The sequence below is a fragment of the Bidens hawaiensis genome, unplaced genomic scaffold (genome assembly GCF_021521415.1).
Source record: "Bidens hawaiensis isolate Kalapana, Puna unplaced genomic scaffold, B.hawaiensis_p1.1 tig00032491_1, whole genome shotgun sequence".
Lineage (NCBI taxonomy): Eukaryota > Viridiplantae > Streptophyta > Magnoliopsida > Asterales > Asteraceae > Bidens > Bidens hawaiensis.
In genome coordinates this window covers 62,098-78,533 of record NW_027495550.1, presented here as the reverse complement: position 1 = coordinate 78,533, position 16,436 = coordinate 62,098, and the positions used below count along the sequence as shown (strand labels likewise).

Genomic DNA, 16,436 nt, shown 5'->3' with positions numbered 1-16,436 from the left:
TAACTTAAAATCACATGAAGGGAAATTGACTGACCAAGTTTTCTAGTTATTAAGTGGTGTTACTTTTTTATGTTTAACTTTTAACTTGTTCAAATTAGGGCTGTTCACGAACCGAACCGAACGCGGACATTTTCATACTTGGTTTGGTTTGAAAGCGAGCCGAATCGAACGGATTGAATTTAAAGAAACGAGCGATATCTTAATGCTTGAACTTGGTTCGGTTTGAAACCGAGCGGTTTGGTTCGGCTTGGTTTGCTTGGTTTCATACAAAGTTTCCAATTTTAAATTTCTAAAACTTCAAAATATTATTAATTCAAGACTTTCAATTCTAAATTTTCTAAAGTTTCACCTTTAAAATGTATAAAACTCAAAGTTAACTACAAAATATATATAAAACGAGTGACTATGGTTTAAATTTGAACTTTGAATTCAACACAAAAGATTGAAATTTTAAAAACTTTAAAAAATAGTATACTTTTATATATATTCATAGAGTTTATATATAAAACTAATAAATAAAAAATAATTCGAGCAAAATGAACCTAACCAAACCGAGCGAGGCTTTGCTCGTTCTTGGATTGTTTTTAAACCGAACCGAGCCGAACGGCTCACTTTCAAACCGAGCCAAAATCGAATGAGCGTTTTTCGAGCGAACGACGAACGAGCGGCGAGCATTTTGGACAGCCCTAGTTCAAATCGATTATAGTGAATGTAAATGAAAACGCATTTAGATGTGTTTTCTAAATGTACATCTATGTGTTTTCTTATTCTTTAGTTTAACGGAGAAATACAAAAACGCATTTAGATGTAATAAATGAGGGATCACGTTCGGGATAAAGTATGACAGCTTTTTTCTTAGAAAAATATATGAAAGATGTGCAAATAGCAAAGTGTGTAAATTGTATGTTTTGGGCGATCTTTCCTCCCTTTCATTAATAAGGCGAGCTCGGGCCTGGCTTAACCCGATTGCACCTTTAATATAAGTATATTTAATTTATTACAAATATAAAAAAAAGAAGCATAAATAACTAAACAAACAAAAAATATATATATATATATATAATAAAATAAAAATCTATATTCAAAATTATAATTTTATAAGAAGTAATACTAACTAGTATAAACCCGAACGTTGTAGCGCAAATTGATTTGTATTCCACCCGCATTTTTGTTCGAAAAAAATCAGACTCTAGAATTCAAACTCGGGTCACCTAGGTTGTAAACACAGTGTCTGGCCAACATGTCTATCTTAACGCGTTAGCAACAATCAATATCATATACTCCATAAGAACCAACAAATGGAAGACTTGAAGAAATTGAAAACTCGTAGAAAATTCTATAAACCTACATATTCTTTAATAATAAAAAATATAAAGTGGCTATTTATTGAATATAGAAGTGAAAACGTGGGCTTGGGCTTAAACATAGAACATATATAACATACAACATAACCTAACTCTGCTTCATTCTCATTCGGAATGACAGAGCTTGCTTTTGACGTTTTAGAGCAAATACTGATACGATTGGATGTGAAAGATTTAATCCGATGCAAGAGCGTGTATAAGTCATGGAAATCTTTTATATCCAGTCCTCGTTTTGTTAAAGCTCACTTAAACCATAATATTAAAAGTGACCGTGACAACCAACGACTTGGACATAGAAGGATCCGTATATGCTACGGGGTTGCCCCCAACTTGAGTTGTATTGTTGGCTCTTGTAATGGCCTCGTATGCATTTACCCTATAGTTGGCGAGTTTCTTGTAATAAATCCTTCCACTAGAGAAGAGAAGAAACTGCAAACGCTGCCTAATGAGTTCGAAGAAGCTACCATTAGGAGATTAATAACTTGGGGTTTTGGTTATGATTCGTATTCAGATGACTACAAGGTTGTAGTAGGTCTTGAAACACCACCGCCGACACGTTTTCATGTCTTGTCATTGAAATCAAATACTTGGAAAGTTATTGGAGAATCAAAGTATCATAGTATGGGTGGTAACGGTATCTTATGTGATGGTGTGCTTTACTGGTTCATGGCTAATATAAAACTTAAAAAGTTAATAATTATTTCTTTCGATTTATCTACAGAGGAACTTAAAAAAATCCCCCAACCAGATGATGTTGATTATAAGACGATTCCTAAGACGAGTCCTTTGTTTAAACACACACTCGGACTTATACAAGACCGTCTATGCATATATTCAAAACATTCTTCTAAGATATGGGTAATGGTAAACAACAAGTGGGAACAGTATATTGATCGTCAGCAGAGCAAGTATGATATTGCAAACCGCTTGAGCGTAGTGAGTGATTCACAAAACAAGAGGGGTTATGTCTACACTTTCAGACATGATGATGGACAATCTGGTCACCGTGCACCCTGCAATGGGAAGTATATGTGCTCTAGTATATTTGTTAAGAGCCTCGTATCTCCACATCTCCAAGTTTATCGTAAATAGTTAAAGACCTTCCATTGATGGACCTATATTTATTTTATTTGCTTCAGTATTAGTTGCTGCTCTTTATTCATATTTATTATTCATTACTAATGAATTGGATGGACATATGTTTCATATTTATTAACAAAAAATAAAATGATGGTTTACTACCATTAAGCTTTACAGATGCTAGTATATACTTTTGACCCAATAATGTGAGGAAATGCATGCTAGTGATAGTTTGACTACTTTATTTTGAGAATAATTTTATGTTAAAAGTCCATGTTCTTGTGAGTTGACTAGCCAACACCTTTTTGTTATTTTGAATTTTTGTAAATAACTAATGTGTTGAAAATGCTTTGCAGAGTGCCCCTTTTGACATTCCTCTTGATTCAGCAGCGGTTAGTTACCGTTGGTATTGTAAATTCATTGATGGATAATTGATATTGGGCGTGTTTCGTTCCCTAAATAAGAGTTATGGTGTGTATGTGTTCTTGTAATTTTGTTTGTAAATCTGTTATTTGTTATTTTGTTTATTAACATAAAATTAAAACATAATGCTGGTTGATTGCAACATAAAATCTGATTTATCCTGGTTAGATTATATGTTTTTCCTGTTATTTGATTGTTTCAATCCTGTGACCTGTGGGTTATGGGCCCATGCTTCCGCTGCGCCACTTTGGTTTGTTGATTATTTTGATCGATATCTAATAGAAGACATTTTATCATAAATCGTAGTCACATACAATTGAAACAATCAAACTGCAGCAAAGATTTCGTGTTTGACTGTTTGGACTATATCATATTTTTGTGCCGTGTACGAATTAGTCGGTCACTCTTTTTGTTGATACGTTGGACTTGTTCTTTCTATATATAGAAAGTGAAGGTAATACATTATACATGCTAGACTTTGACTTGACGGATTCAAAGTACAACAACATTTATCTTGACCAAGACAATTGACTTTGACTAACTCAAGGGAAGATCAAAGATGAGTTCTGTATAAATCAAACACATTGGTTGTTGGCCTCTCTTTTTACTATTGCTTTTGAGTTTATCTAATTAAGGAAATCAAAGCAATGTTTGATCTTCCTCGCGATATTTTAATCAACATTCTTTCAAGATTACCTGCAAAGTCTCTAGGCCAGTTCAAATCAGTATCAAAATACTGGCTTTCTTTAATTTCATCTAAAGAGTTTATTAAATTTCATCATCGTCGAGCCCTCTTCGATACTAATACTAATCATTCCCGAGTGTTTGTCATATCAACTCATTCACTACACTCAATCAACTATGAGTCACCATCATGTTATGAAGGCGTCGATGATGATTATTCAAGGGCCATTATCAGTTTAACCGATCCATTTGAAAAAGAATCAGTTATTGAAAAGAAATTAGGTTCTTGCTATGGCTTGATTTTCTCTGTTTGTTTCGATGATTGTATTCTATTGTGGAATCCAACTACTGGAAAGACTCGAGTAATACCTGACCCATTAACACCATCTTCTAATGGCACTCGGTTTTATGGGCTCGGGTATGATTTTTCCATCGATGATTACAAGATGGTTAGCGTGTCTAGAACCATTTCTAGTAATTCTATCAGTTGTCAAGTTTTCAATCTCAAGATTGGCTCGTGGAGGACGGTCCAAACCGCCCACATGAGCATCAATGACCATGATATGATCGGGTCTTTTACGAACGATGCAATACATTGGATAGTTAGACATCGTCCACATGATGATGGTTTCAACAAACGTGAAGCGATTATTTCGTTCAACATAAAAGACGAGGTCTTTATGGATATAGTTTTACCAAATGGTGGTGAGAATGAGCAAAGTGGATTTCGATGTTTGGGAGATTTGAAAGGTTGTTTGTATGCGGTTTATGGTGGTGGTGGTGATGATGGTGTGGATATGGAAGTGTGGGTGATGAAGGAATATGGTATTGAAAGCTCATGGAGTAAGGTGATTAAATTGGAATGGATTAGATTTGGTTGTGATTATGGAATGTGTAAGGCCCCGTTACCGGTAGCCCTACTTTCGTGTTGGATTTACTCATAAACGCAGTTCTATATATCAGAGTTAATTAAAACATTCACGGAACATTAAAAACTTTCATAAAACATTTCGTAACAATCCAAAACTTGTCTTAAACAAACAACTTGTCTTTCAAAAACAAAGTAATTAAAACATATCACGTCTTGAGCCTTCTGATGCCAGCCTCTTATTCAATGCCACGTGTCTCCTCAAGCGAGCTGCCTCATCCTACTCACGTGCGTAACAATCCAAAACTTGTCTTAAACAAACAACTTGTCTTTCAAAAACAAAGTAATTAAAACATATCACGTCTTGAGCCTTCTGATGCCAGCCTCTTATTCAATGCCACGTGTCTCCTCAAGCGAGCTGCCTCATCCTACTCACCTGCGTGCATACTAAAAGTCAGCTACGCTGAGTGAGTTCTAGTTAATCATACATTATACAATACACACAAACTTATATTCTTTCATTCATACTTTCATACTTTCTTTTGTACTAACTTGCTTTCATATATAACGTTATAAAGAGCATTACGCCCTACATTCCTCGAGTATTATTAGGGCTCGGTACCCTCCTTCCTCGAGTATTATTAGGGCTCGGTACCCTCCTTCCTCGAGTATTATTAGGGCTCGGTACCCTCTTTCCTCGAATATTAGTAGGGTTCGGTTCCCTAGTTCTCGAATACTAGTAGGGTTCGATTCCCTCTTCGTTACCATACAACCATACATCATACCTCGAGTATTATTAGGGCTCGGTACCCTTTTCGTAACCATACAACCATACAACCATCCTTTCCTTCTTTTATTAACTTTATCACGTTCATACACATAAGCATACATATCATACTTACCTTATACATAGCGTTACAACCTGACAGTACGTGCAATATCCGAAGATCGTTCACGTACCATCAAGTAATCATTCATACATTTCACATTATTCACATAAGGCATACACTTATCTCTTAGGATAAGCGTATTAACAAACATATTGAGTATGCATACAACCCCGAAAACATAACACATAAACGGGGCTAGAACTCACCTGAACACGGTTACGTTCACCGTTAATTGTTATTTCCTTCTTGAGCTGTGCACGGCTAACTGTATAACAATACACGTATCAATCATCTATCGCAATCTATATTGTGTTTCTAGTTCAATTATAACCCACAACGGACGGGGGTCCGGGGGCAGCGCCCCTGGCAGTGGGGTTCCAGGGGCGGCAGCCCCTAGCAGGGTCCAAGGGGCAGAGCCCCTGGCTGGGGTCGAGCTGCCAGGTCAGCTTAGAAAAATTTTATTTCCATTAACTGTCTTAACACATTTTTCACTAGGAATTTAATTTATTTCCCAACGAACTTAACTTTTGGCGAACTTAATATTAAGCGAAGTTAACTTGACGAACTTATCATTAGGCGAACTTGGAATCAGCGAACTTGACCAGTGGCGAATTTAACTTGGCAAAGTTACACCTTAGGCGAACTTACATTGCAGGCGAAGTTTCCTGCTGGAGAACTTGGCTTGCAGTGAACTTGGCTTGCAGCGAACTTGGCTTGCAAGCGAACTTAGCTTGCAGGCGAAGTTGCTCAGCAGCAGGTCCTGTTCGTTTTAAAACCCCTTACTCATATCCGTTTCGTCGTGAAACCTTGGAGATGATAGTGACCAAAACCCGTAAACGTTCACATGTTCATTTTCGGATAAAACTTGACCCAAAAGCGCATAAAGTTTGGACCTTTAAACGTTTAAGACTATCTTTCTATTTAATCTATTCGCACAGGTTTAAGGGTTCATTAGTTTCGTTTTAGCATCAATTTTACAACTTTACATTTCGTTTACCCCCGATCTATTCTCGTTCTAAGTTTCAAGGCTAAACGTTTATAAAAACGTAAACTTTAGGATCAAAGCATACCTTTTATACGTTCGGTTGGTCGCGTTTTGCTTGGTTATCTTGTATCTAGCTCGTATATGAGAGATCTATTGCTATTCGATGTTCGTTGGTTGTTTCACCCTCTTCCTCTCTCTCGGCCGTAAATAGTAATAAGGAAGTGTGTGTGTGTGTGTTTTTGAGTGTGTAGAGATTAGGATGGATATAAATGAGGGTTTAGGGTTTTAGGTTGGTTTAAGAGGGTATTTATACCTCTTGAAGCCTGTGACATCTGCCCTGATCCGACCCGACCCAGGTACCCGTTTCTCTGACCCGATCTCTTTCTTTTATGATTTAATATTTATTTATACTTATATTTTACTTTTAATAATAATAATATATTTTCCTTCCCGCCTTTTTCTCTCTCTTTCTTTCCGCCGTCCCCTCCCCCTTCCTTCTCTCTTTCCACCTTCTTTTCCCTCTTGTCGCCGTCCCGCCCTTAAGCCTTGTTTCCCTCAACTCTTTGCTTGTCCTTTGTTCCTTCCCGCCTAAGGTTGTCTGCGCAGCTTCACGCGCCAGACTCCTTACAAGGAAGCCTGCGTGAAGACCATCTGTTCCTGCGATACGCGAGACGAACGCTTCCCGCGACGCGCTAAGGATTTGTAGTTCCCTCGACGCGCGAAGAATTATAGTTCTTCCCGCAGCGCGCTAGGAATCTTAGTTCCTCCCGCGGCGCGCTAAGAAATGTGGTTCTTCCCGCAGTGCGCATGGAAATATAGTTCTTTCCGCGACGCGTTAAGGTTGTTTTTGTCTGCCTTCGCGCTCGCGCTCTCTTGACCTTCTGTGTCTGCCTTCGCGCCTTAGCCTTCTCGCGTTAAACCCTTTGAGTTTTCTTCTGTTTAAGCTAGCCGTTGCTTTTGAGTTGTCTTATCTTTTGAGCTGTTGACCTAATCTGCTTTATGTCTGAAAAGTTACTTTCGGCGCAGCATGCGTACCAACCCCTTGGTTGACAGATAAAGTGACTGACATAATCTTTTGAGATCTGCTTTTGCCATGCTTGACCAGTACCTTTATCTGATCCGCCCATGCTTTTTACTGTTCCCTGACAGCTTTATCTTGCCCTCTGCAGCTGCCATATCTTTTGATATCTTTACTTTTCAGAACTTTTTACCGTTGATATCTTTTCTTTTACTTTTTGAAATCTTTTCCCCTTTTTCTAGGGTTTATGTCTCCTAGGGTTTTCCTATAAATAATAATAATATTTTCATAACACATCACACACAAACACTTAATCTCTCCTGTTTTCCTTGCTCTCTCTGCCGCTTCCTCTCTGCCTCCGTTCTGCCTTGCTTTTCCGGTAATATATATATATTATATATAATAGTTTACTTATTAATTATGCTAACTTATAATCAAGACTTAAAACAGATCGTTAAAACAATAATCTTTAATTATAGGTTAACTTGTGCTTGTTTAAAGTTGGTTCTTGCTTTATCTTACACCGCATCGTTTATCAAGTGAGTTATCTCGTATCTAATCCCTTTTTATTTTAAATGCTTTGGGATGTTCATGTGTTCATACAAAACTTGAGTCTTAAACTGTTTATGAACTTTAGTCGCGCAGTATCCCATGTGTTGAGGACGTAGACTTGGCTGTTTATTTGTATGTGTGGATCATTAACCGTATGGACGGTCTATTCCGCAGTTTTCATGGTACCATTAGATGAACACGGGAGAACATTCGTTTATGATTTTCTCTTTTGTTACACTTGCACAGTTAGTCTTGTTTGTGAGCTCAATTGTGAGCACTGGCAGTCTTGTCTCTTAGAGTTGGTCCCGATCAGATTACACCCTTGTTGAAAACCAGACATACACATGTTGCGCGCAGATTTATTGTTACCTATGTATTGTATTAAACTTGATTTCTCACCAACACGCAAGTGTTTGACGTTTATTTTAACACATGTTCAGGTTTGCAGTAACTGTTTTGGAGCTTGTGGACACGTAGGACGTTTTTACTTTTGGACCTAGAATTAAAATGTATCAAGACAAGTTAATGTTGTTTGAATGTTATAATTTATAATATATTGATTTATGTTTGATTTATGTTCTTTATTTTCCCCGCTGCGCTGTGCGCGATAAAATGTGTATTAATAAATATTGACACCAATAGTGTCGCGAGTAATGAAGCAATATGTGGCGCCCCGATGTATAATCCGCCTTTGGTCGGGGTGTTACAGATTGGTATCAGAGCTCGTTGGCTTTAGGATAGGTGGTTAGACGTAACGGCCTAGAATACCTAAGAGTCCCTTCTCGCGCATGAGAGAAATCTCATGTTTGCGCGCTTATTGTTAATTACTCGTTATTTATGAATATGCTCGCGCTTGCGCGGTATATGATTTTATGTTTTATTTCGCGATGTTTCGATTTTTGTCGAATTTCGATTTTTATTGATTTTTCTTACATATTCGTTTGTTGGGTTTGAAAATCCGAAAAGTCATGGTGATACATGAATAGTTGATTTTCAATTTCCATTTACGATTATGTTCTGAGGTTGGAGACTTGAAAAGTCATGGTGATACATGAATTGTCAACCTCCAATACTCATTTTCTTGTATGTTTTATATTGAAGATTGAAAAGTCATGGTGATACATGAATCGTCAATCTCCAATACTCGTTTGCTCGTATATTTTAAATTGGGAATTCGGAAAGTCATGGTGATACATGAATTGTCGATTCTTGATTCGAATTTGTTACCTTTATTAAGTCTGCATTTAGGGTCATTTAATCTACTTTAACTTTTGATAGTATCTAACTCTGCGAAACCAAGCTCTATAAAGTTATACTTTGCGATAAAACTAAGATATTAACTAAAATTAAAATTTTTATAGAATGCCTCCGCTATCTCGCCGATTTCAGAGAAGAGAAGCCTCGCGCATGCGTAGACAGCAACGTTCCCAGGAAATGGCCGCCGCAATAGCCCAAGCCTTGAGCCAAAACAATACCTCCAGTTATAACATTAAATCCTTCAACGCGGGTAACCCTCCAAAGTTCACAGGTCTTGAAGGAGCCACCGTGATGCTCCAATGGCTCGAAAAGATTGAAAACACTTTCCTCCATACCCAATGCCCCTCAGACAGACGAACCCTATATGCTTCCAGTGTCCTGGAATCCAGAGCGCTTACATGGTGGAATGGAGTAGCTCATGCGCGTGGCGCAGAGGCTGCTTCTAGCATGACATGGGAGGAATTCAAGGAAATTCTTACGCGAGAATTCTGCCCTCCCAACGAAGTTAAGCGCCTGGAGGAAGAATTCTGGAACTTGAAGCAATACAGTGGCGAAGCGCGCGAGTACGCGACGCGCTTCCACGAGCTAAGCTTACTGGTCCCTCACCTTGTTACCCCTTCACGCCGAGCAATCGAGAAATTCCTTGGGGGTCTCCCCATGGAAATTCAAGATTCTGTATGGGCCAGAAACCCAGTAACCCTCTCTGACGCCATCGAGTTGGCCGCTGTGCTCAGCGACAACCATGTCAGAGCAGGAACCCTGTTCCTGCGGGGAACAGAGAAGACCAAACCCACCAAGACTGTCCCTGAACCAACAGAAACCAAACCTGAACCCTCAAACCATAACCAGAAACGTAGGCGCAGACAAGCCTATGCGCTTACCAACCCGCCCATTGTCCAGCAACCCGTTTACCAACCCCCAGTTTACGCGCCTAACCCACTGTCAACCTACCCAGCACCTCCTGCAGTCCATAACTATGCCTTAACCAATCCAGCACTCCCTGCCCCGCCTCCTAAGAAACCTTACACAGGAAACCATCCCTTTTGCCCAACCTGTAGATTTCACCACCCAACCCAAACCCCGTGTCGACTTTGCAACCGATGTGGCCGCGCTGGTCACACTGCTGAAAACTGTAGAGTCCTTCCCGCCAATCCAATTGTACCAACACCACCAGTCTACCCGCAGAACCCACAACCAACCTACCAAAACCCACGACCCAGATCGTGCTTTAACTGCGGTGATCCCAGTCATTTCCGGAACGCGTGCCCGAGACTACAAGTGCAAATCACACAAGCGAATCCGGTGAACCAGATTTCGAACCAAGTGACGCGTGGACGAGCTTTTAACATAACCGCGCACCAAGCGCAAGCGAATAATGACGTAGTTAATGGTACATTTTTACTTAACGGATTTTATGCCTCTGTACTTTTTGATACTGGCGCCGATCGAAGTTTTATCTCTCGCGCCTTCGAGCAGAAGCTTGCGCGACCGCGCAACGATTTAAAAGAAGATTTTTCAGTTGAATTGGCTAATGGTGAAATTATTTTAATTAACTCAGTGATTAAAGATTGTACGCTTAATCTTAACGAAAACGATTTTCTAATCGACCTCATCCCCATGCCTCTTGGAAGCTTTGATGTTATCATTGGTATGGACTGGCTCTCGAAGAATCGCGCCGAAGTTATTTGCGCCAAGAAATTGATTCGCATACCTCGAGAAAATGGTGATCTTCATATTTACGGCGAAAAACCCTCCAGTGGTCTTAAACTTATGTCTTGCGCCGAAGCCCGTAGGCTCATGCGGAAAAGGTGTATTGCATTCTTAGCCCATGTGGTTAAACCTGCTGAAGAAAAGAAGCTTCGCGATATCCCTGTTGTGCGTGATTTCCCTGAAGTTTTTCCTGATGATCTTCCTGGTATCCCTCCCGCTCGTGAAGTCGAGTTCCGCATTGATCTTGTCCCTGGTGCTTCCCCCGTAGCTAAATCTCCTTATCGTCTTGCACCCGCTGAGATGCAAGAATTGGCCAGCCAACTTCAAGAGTTGACTGCTAAAGGATTCATTCGCCCTAGCTCTTCGCCCTGGGGTGCTCCGGTGTTGTTCGTTAAAAAGAAAGATGGATCGTTTCGCATGTGTATTGATTACCGCGAGTTGAACAAACTCACCATTAAAAACCGGTATCCCTTACCGCGTATTGACGACCTCTTTGATCAACTCCAAGGTGCCTCTTGTTTCTCGAAGATTGATCTCCGCTCTGGCTATCACCAGTTGCGCATCCGCGATGAAGATGTTCCGAAGACTGCTTTTCGAACTCGTTATGGCCATTTTGAATTCTTGGTCATGTCCTTCGGTTTAACCAACGCACCCGCCGTTTTCATGGATCTAATGAATCGGGTGTGTAGGCCTTTCTTGGATAAATTCGTGATTGTGTTTATCGATGATGTTCTGGTGTATTCTAAGACCAAGGCCGAGCATGAGCAACATCTTCGGTTGGTGTTGCAAAAGCTTAAAGCTGAGCAACTCTATGCTAAGCTTTCCAAGTGTGAATTCTGGTCTGATGAAGTACAGTTTCTTGGTCATGTTGTTAACAAGATGGGTATTCATGTCGACCCATCCAAGATTGAAGCAATCAAGAACTGGATTACGCCATCCTCTCCTTCTGAGATCCGTTCCTTTCTGGGCTTAGCTGGTTATTACCGGCGCTTCATTTCGAACTTCTCGAAGATCGCTTTGCCTTTAACAGCTCTTACGCACAAAGGTAAACCGTATATTTGGGGCTCGAAGCAAGAAGAAGCCTTTCTAACGCTCAAGCGTCTGTTGTGTGAAGCTCCTGTTCTTGCGCTACCTGAGGGTAATGATGATTTTGTCGTGTACTGCGATGCCTCCAACCAAGGTCTCGGTTGTGTTCTTATGCAACGAGGCAAGGTTATCGCTTACGCATCAAGGCAACTCAAGATTCACGAAAAGAATTATACAACTCACGACCTCGAGCTTGGTGCAGTAGTTTTTGCCTTGAAGATCTGGAGACACTACCTTTATGGTACTAAGTGCATCCTCTACACTGACCATAAAAGCCTTCAGCATATCTTTGATCAAAAGGAACTTAACATGAGGCAACGCCGATGGAACGAACTCATCAGCGATTACGATTGTGAGATCCGGTATCATCCTGGTAAGGCTAATGTGGTAGCCGATGCGCTCAGCCGAAAACCCTGCCAACTTAACTGTATCTTGCCGCGCACCCAGCTTCACTTCGCGCCGATTCAAAGCAACCTTGAATCGCGTATTCGTGACGCGCAGCGCGCATCCATCAGTAATGGTAACCTTCGCGCCGAGTTAGCGTGTGGCGCGGAAGCGCATTTTGTCCCTAATCTGAGTGGAATTCTCTGCTATCTCAATCGCATCTGGATTCCCTTTGATGAGAATCTTCGCGCTGATATCCTGAGTGAAGCGCATAAATCTCGGTATTCTATTCATCCCGGCGCTGATAAGATGTACAAGGATTTGCGCATTACTTATTGGTGGCCTGGCATGAAAAAGGATATTGCTGTGTTCGTAGCTAAGTGCCTGACTTGTTCTAAAGTTAAAGCTGAACACCAACGCCCATCTGGTTTGCTCGAACAACCAGAAATTCCTACGTGGAAATGGGAATGTGTAGCGATGGACTTTATTACCAAGTTACCTTTGACAGCAAGCAAACATGATAGCATTTGGGTAATAGTGGATCGATTGACTAAGTCTGCTCACTTTCTGCCCATTCGTGAAAACTACCGTGTTGAGCAACTCGCGCAGCTTTATGTCAAGGAAATTGTCTGCCGCCATGGTACTCCTTTGAGCATCATATCCGATCGTGATGGCCGTTTTGTATCTCGCTTTTGGAAATCTCTCCAATCTGCGCTAGGAACTCGCTTGGACATGAGTACGGCATATCATCCTCAGACTGACGGTCAGTCTGAGCGAACTATTCAAACCCTTGAGGATATGCTCCGATCTTGTGTTCTTGATTTTGGAGGTAATTGGGATTCGCACCTGCCTTTGATCGAGTTCTCTTATAATAACAGCTATCATTCCAGTATTGGTATGGCCCCATTTGAAGCACTTTACGGTCGTAAGTGCCGCTCCCCGATTTGTTGGAGCGAAGTGGGTGAAACTCAAATCACAGGACCCGAACTTGTTCAAGAGACAACCGATAAAATCGCCAAGATCCGTGATCATCTGCTGACTGCCAGAAGCCGACAGAAGAGTTACGCAGATCGTAGGCGAAAGCCTCTCGAATTTCAAGTTGGTGATCTTGTTCTCCTCAAAGTGTCGCCTTGGAAAGGTGTTGTCCGCTTTGGGAAGAAAGGTAAGCTTGCTCCTCGTTATGTTGGTCCATTCAAGATTCTCGCGCGTGTGGGAAAAGTTGCCTACAGACTTGACCTGCCGCCCGCGCTCAGTAATGTGCATCCAACGTTCCATGTATCCAATCTCAAGAAGTGTTTAGCTGACGAGAACCTTCACATTTCACTCGATGAAGTTCAAGTTGATGAATCTATGCATTTCGTTGAGAAGCCTGTTGAGATTATGGATCGCGAGGTTAAGCAAACCAAGCGCAGTCGTATCCCTATCGTGAAAGTTCGTTGGGAGTCCAAGCGCGGAGCCGAGTTTACATGGGAAAGGGAAGATCAAATGAAGATCAAGTACCCGCACCTGTTCTCTGCGCAACCTACTTCGAGATAAATTTCGGGACGAAATTTCTTAAAGTAGGGGAGACTGTGACATCTGCCCTGATCCGACCCGACCCAGGTACCCGTTTCTCTGACCCGATCTCTTTCTTTTATGATTTAATATTTATTTATACTTATATTTTACTTTTAATAATAATAATATATTTTCCTTCCCGCCTTTTTCTCTCTCTTTCTTTCCGCCGTCCCCTCCCCCTTCCTTCTCTCTTTCCACCTTCTTTTCCCTCTTGTCGCCGTCCCGCCCTTAAGCCTTGTTTCCCTCAACTCTTTGCTTGTCCTTTGTTCCTTCCCGCCTAAGGTTGTCTGCGCAGCTTCACGCGCCAGACTCCTTACAAGGAAGCCTGCGTGAAGACCATCTGTTCCTGCGATACGCGAGACGAACGCTTCCCGCGACGCGCTAAGGATTTGTAGTTCCCTCGACGCGCGAAGAATTATAGTTCTTCCCGCAGCGCGCTAGGAATCTTAGTTCCTCCCGCGGCGCGCTAAGAAATGTGGTTCTTCCCGCAGTGCGCATGGAAATATAGTTCTTTCCGCGACGCGTTAAGGTTGTTTTTGTCTGCCTTCGCGCTCGCGCTCTCTTGACCTTCTGTGTCTGCCTTCGCGCCTTAGCCTTCTCGCGTTAAACCCTTTGAGTTTTCTTCTGTTTAAGCTAGCCGTTGCTTTTGAGTTGTCTTATCTTTTGAGCTGTTGACCTAATCTGCTTTATGTCTGAAAAGTTACTTTCGGCGCAGCATGCGTACCAACCCCTTGGTTGACAGATAAAGTGACTGACATAATCTTTTGAGATCTGCTTTTGCCATGCTTGACCAGTACCTTTATCTGATCCGCCCATGCTTTTTACTGTTCCCTGACAGCTTTATCTTGCCCTCTGCAGCTGCCATATCTTTTGATATCTTTACTTTTCAGAACTTTTTACCGTTGATATCTTTTCTTTTACTTTTTGAAATCTTTTCCCCTTTTTCTAGGGTTTATGTCTCCTAGGGTTTTCCTATAAATAATAATAATATTTTCATAACACATCACACACAAACACTTAATCTCTCCTGTTTTCCTTGCTCTCTCTGCCGCTTCCTCTCTGCCTCCGTTCTGCCTTGCTTTTCCGGTAATATATATATATTATATATAATAGTTTACTTATTAATTATGCTAACTTATAATCAAGACTTAAAACAGATCGTTAAAACAATAATCTTTAATTATAGGTTAACTTGTGCTTGTTTAAAGTTGGTTCTTGCTTTATCTTACACCGCATCGTTTATCAAGTGAGTTATCTCGTATCTAATCCCTTTTTATTTTAAATGCTTTGGGATGTTCATGTGTTCATACAAAACTTGAGTCTTAAACTGTTTATGAACTTTAGTCGCGCAGTATCCCATGTGTTGAGGACGTAGACTTGGCTGTTTATTTGTATGTGTGGATCATTAACCGTATGGACGGTCTATTCCGCAGTTTTCATGGTACCATTAGATGAACACGGGAGAACATTCGTTTATGATTTTCTCTTTTGTTACACTTGCACAGTTAGTCTTGTTTGTGAGCTCAATTGTGAGCACTGGCAGTCTTGTCTCTTAGAGTTGGTCCCGATCAGATTACACCCTTGTTGAAAACCAGACATACACATGTTGCGCGCAGATTTATTGTTACCTATGTATTGTATTAAACTTGATTTCTCACCAACACGCAAGTGTTTGACGTTTATTTTAACACATGTTCAGGTTTGCAGTAACTGTTTTGGAGCTTGTGGACACGTAGGACGTTTTTACTTTTGGACCTAGAATTAAAATGTATCAAGACAAGTTAATGTTGTTTGAATGTTATAATTTATAATATATTGATTTATGTTTGATTTATGTTCTTTATTTTCCCCGCTGCGCGTGCGCGATAAAATGTGTATTAATAAATATTGACACCAATAGTGTCGCGAGTAATGAAGCAATATGTGGCGCCCCGATGTATAATCCGCCTTTGGTCGGGGTGTTACAAAGCCCATGGACCTAAAGCCCATTACCACTTAATCCACCTTAATTAATCTAAGTCCATGATCCGTTCTTTACTCGATATTAATTAATTAATAACGCGAAATCACTAAACGTAACTTTTTTTATTTAACATTATAATATTTAGGATGTTACAGAATGACACCGGTGTGTTTTACACATGAAGATGATGTTGTGATTGACTTGGATTCATGGGACTTGGTGAGATTTAATGTAAAAGATAATACTATTAAGAGATTTAAGAAATGTAGTAATGACTGGAATTTATGGGTCGTTTATACTGAGACTTTGGTTTCACCTTATGGTTAGATAAACATTTTCTTGCTGACATACTTTTTTTTATATGTACTTCAGTACTTGATGGTATAATATATATCTTGTATGTTATCAAAAGTAAGAATTTATCATTTAGGATTTATAACGTCAGAACCAACTCTCTTTTCTCATGCCACCACATTGACCGCCTATAACCACCATAGAACCTTGGCTAGCACAAATAGTTCGATTGGTGAAATGTTTTTATAGTGTTGGGATGTGATAGCACGGCTCAAGTGATAATTTTATCAATAATTTTCAGTTTAGGAATGTTTGTTTACG

General features: G+C 40.4%; 2 protein-coding genes across 2 annotated transcripts; both read left to right on the top strand.

The window, feature by feature from the left end:
* The first annotated feature begins 1,478 nt into the window (after positions 1–1,478).
* On the top strand, positions 1,479–2,875 carry LOC143583687 (F-box/kelch-repeat protein At2g43270-like). The gene is made up of 2 exons (XM_077065929.1): positions 1,479–2,423; positions 2,801–2,875. The coding sequence occupies exons 1-2, from the start codon at positions 1,479–1,481 to the stop codon at positions 2,873–2,875; spliced, it is 1,020 nt and encodes a 339-aa protein (XP_076922044.1).
* Positions 2,876–3,514: 639 nt separating this feature from the next.
* On the top strand, positions 3,515–16,148 carry LOC143583693 (F-box/kelch-repeat protein At3g06240-like). The gene is made up of 2 exons (XM_077065933.1): positions 3,515–4,443; positions 15,977–16,148. Exons 1-2 carry the CDS (start codon positions 3,515–3,517, stop codon positions 16,146–16,148), a joined length of 1,101 nt encoding a protein of 366 aa, XP_076922048.1.
* The last annotated feature ends 288 nt before the right edge of the window (positions 16,149–16,436 follow it).

What these genes read in the sequence shown, in the direction of transcription:
- LOC143583687 (XM_077065929.1), top strand. Translation starts at nt 1,479, where the DNA reads ATGACAGAGCTTGCTTTTGACGTTTTAGAGCAAATACTGATACGATTG. An exon ending in GTATATTTGTTAAGAGCCTC is followed by an intron (nt 2,424 to 2,800) that starts GTATCTCCACAT and finishes AATGCTTTGCAG; the next exon opens with AGTGCCCCTTTTGACATTCC.
- LOC143583693 (XM_077065933.1), top strand. Translation starts at nt 3,515, where the DNA reads ATGTTTGATCTTCCTCGCGATATTTTAATCAACATTCTTTCAAGATTA. An exon ending in TTTGGTTGTGATTATGGAAT is followed by an intron (nt 4,444 to 15,976) that starts GTGTAAGGCCCC and finishes AGGATGTTACAG; the next exon opens with AATGACACCGGTGTGTTTTA.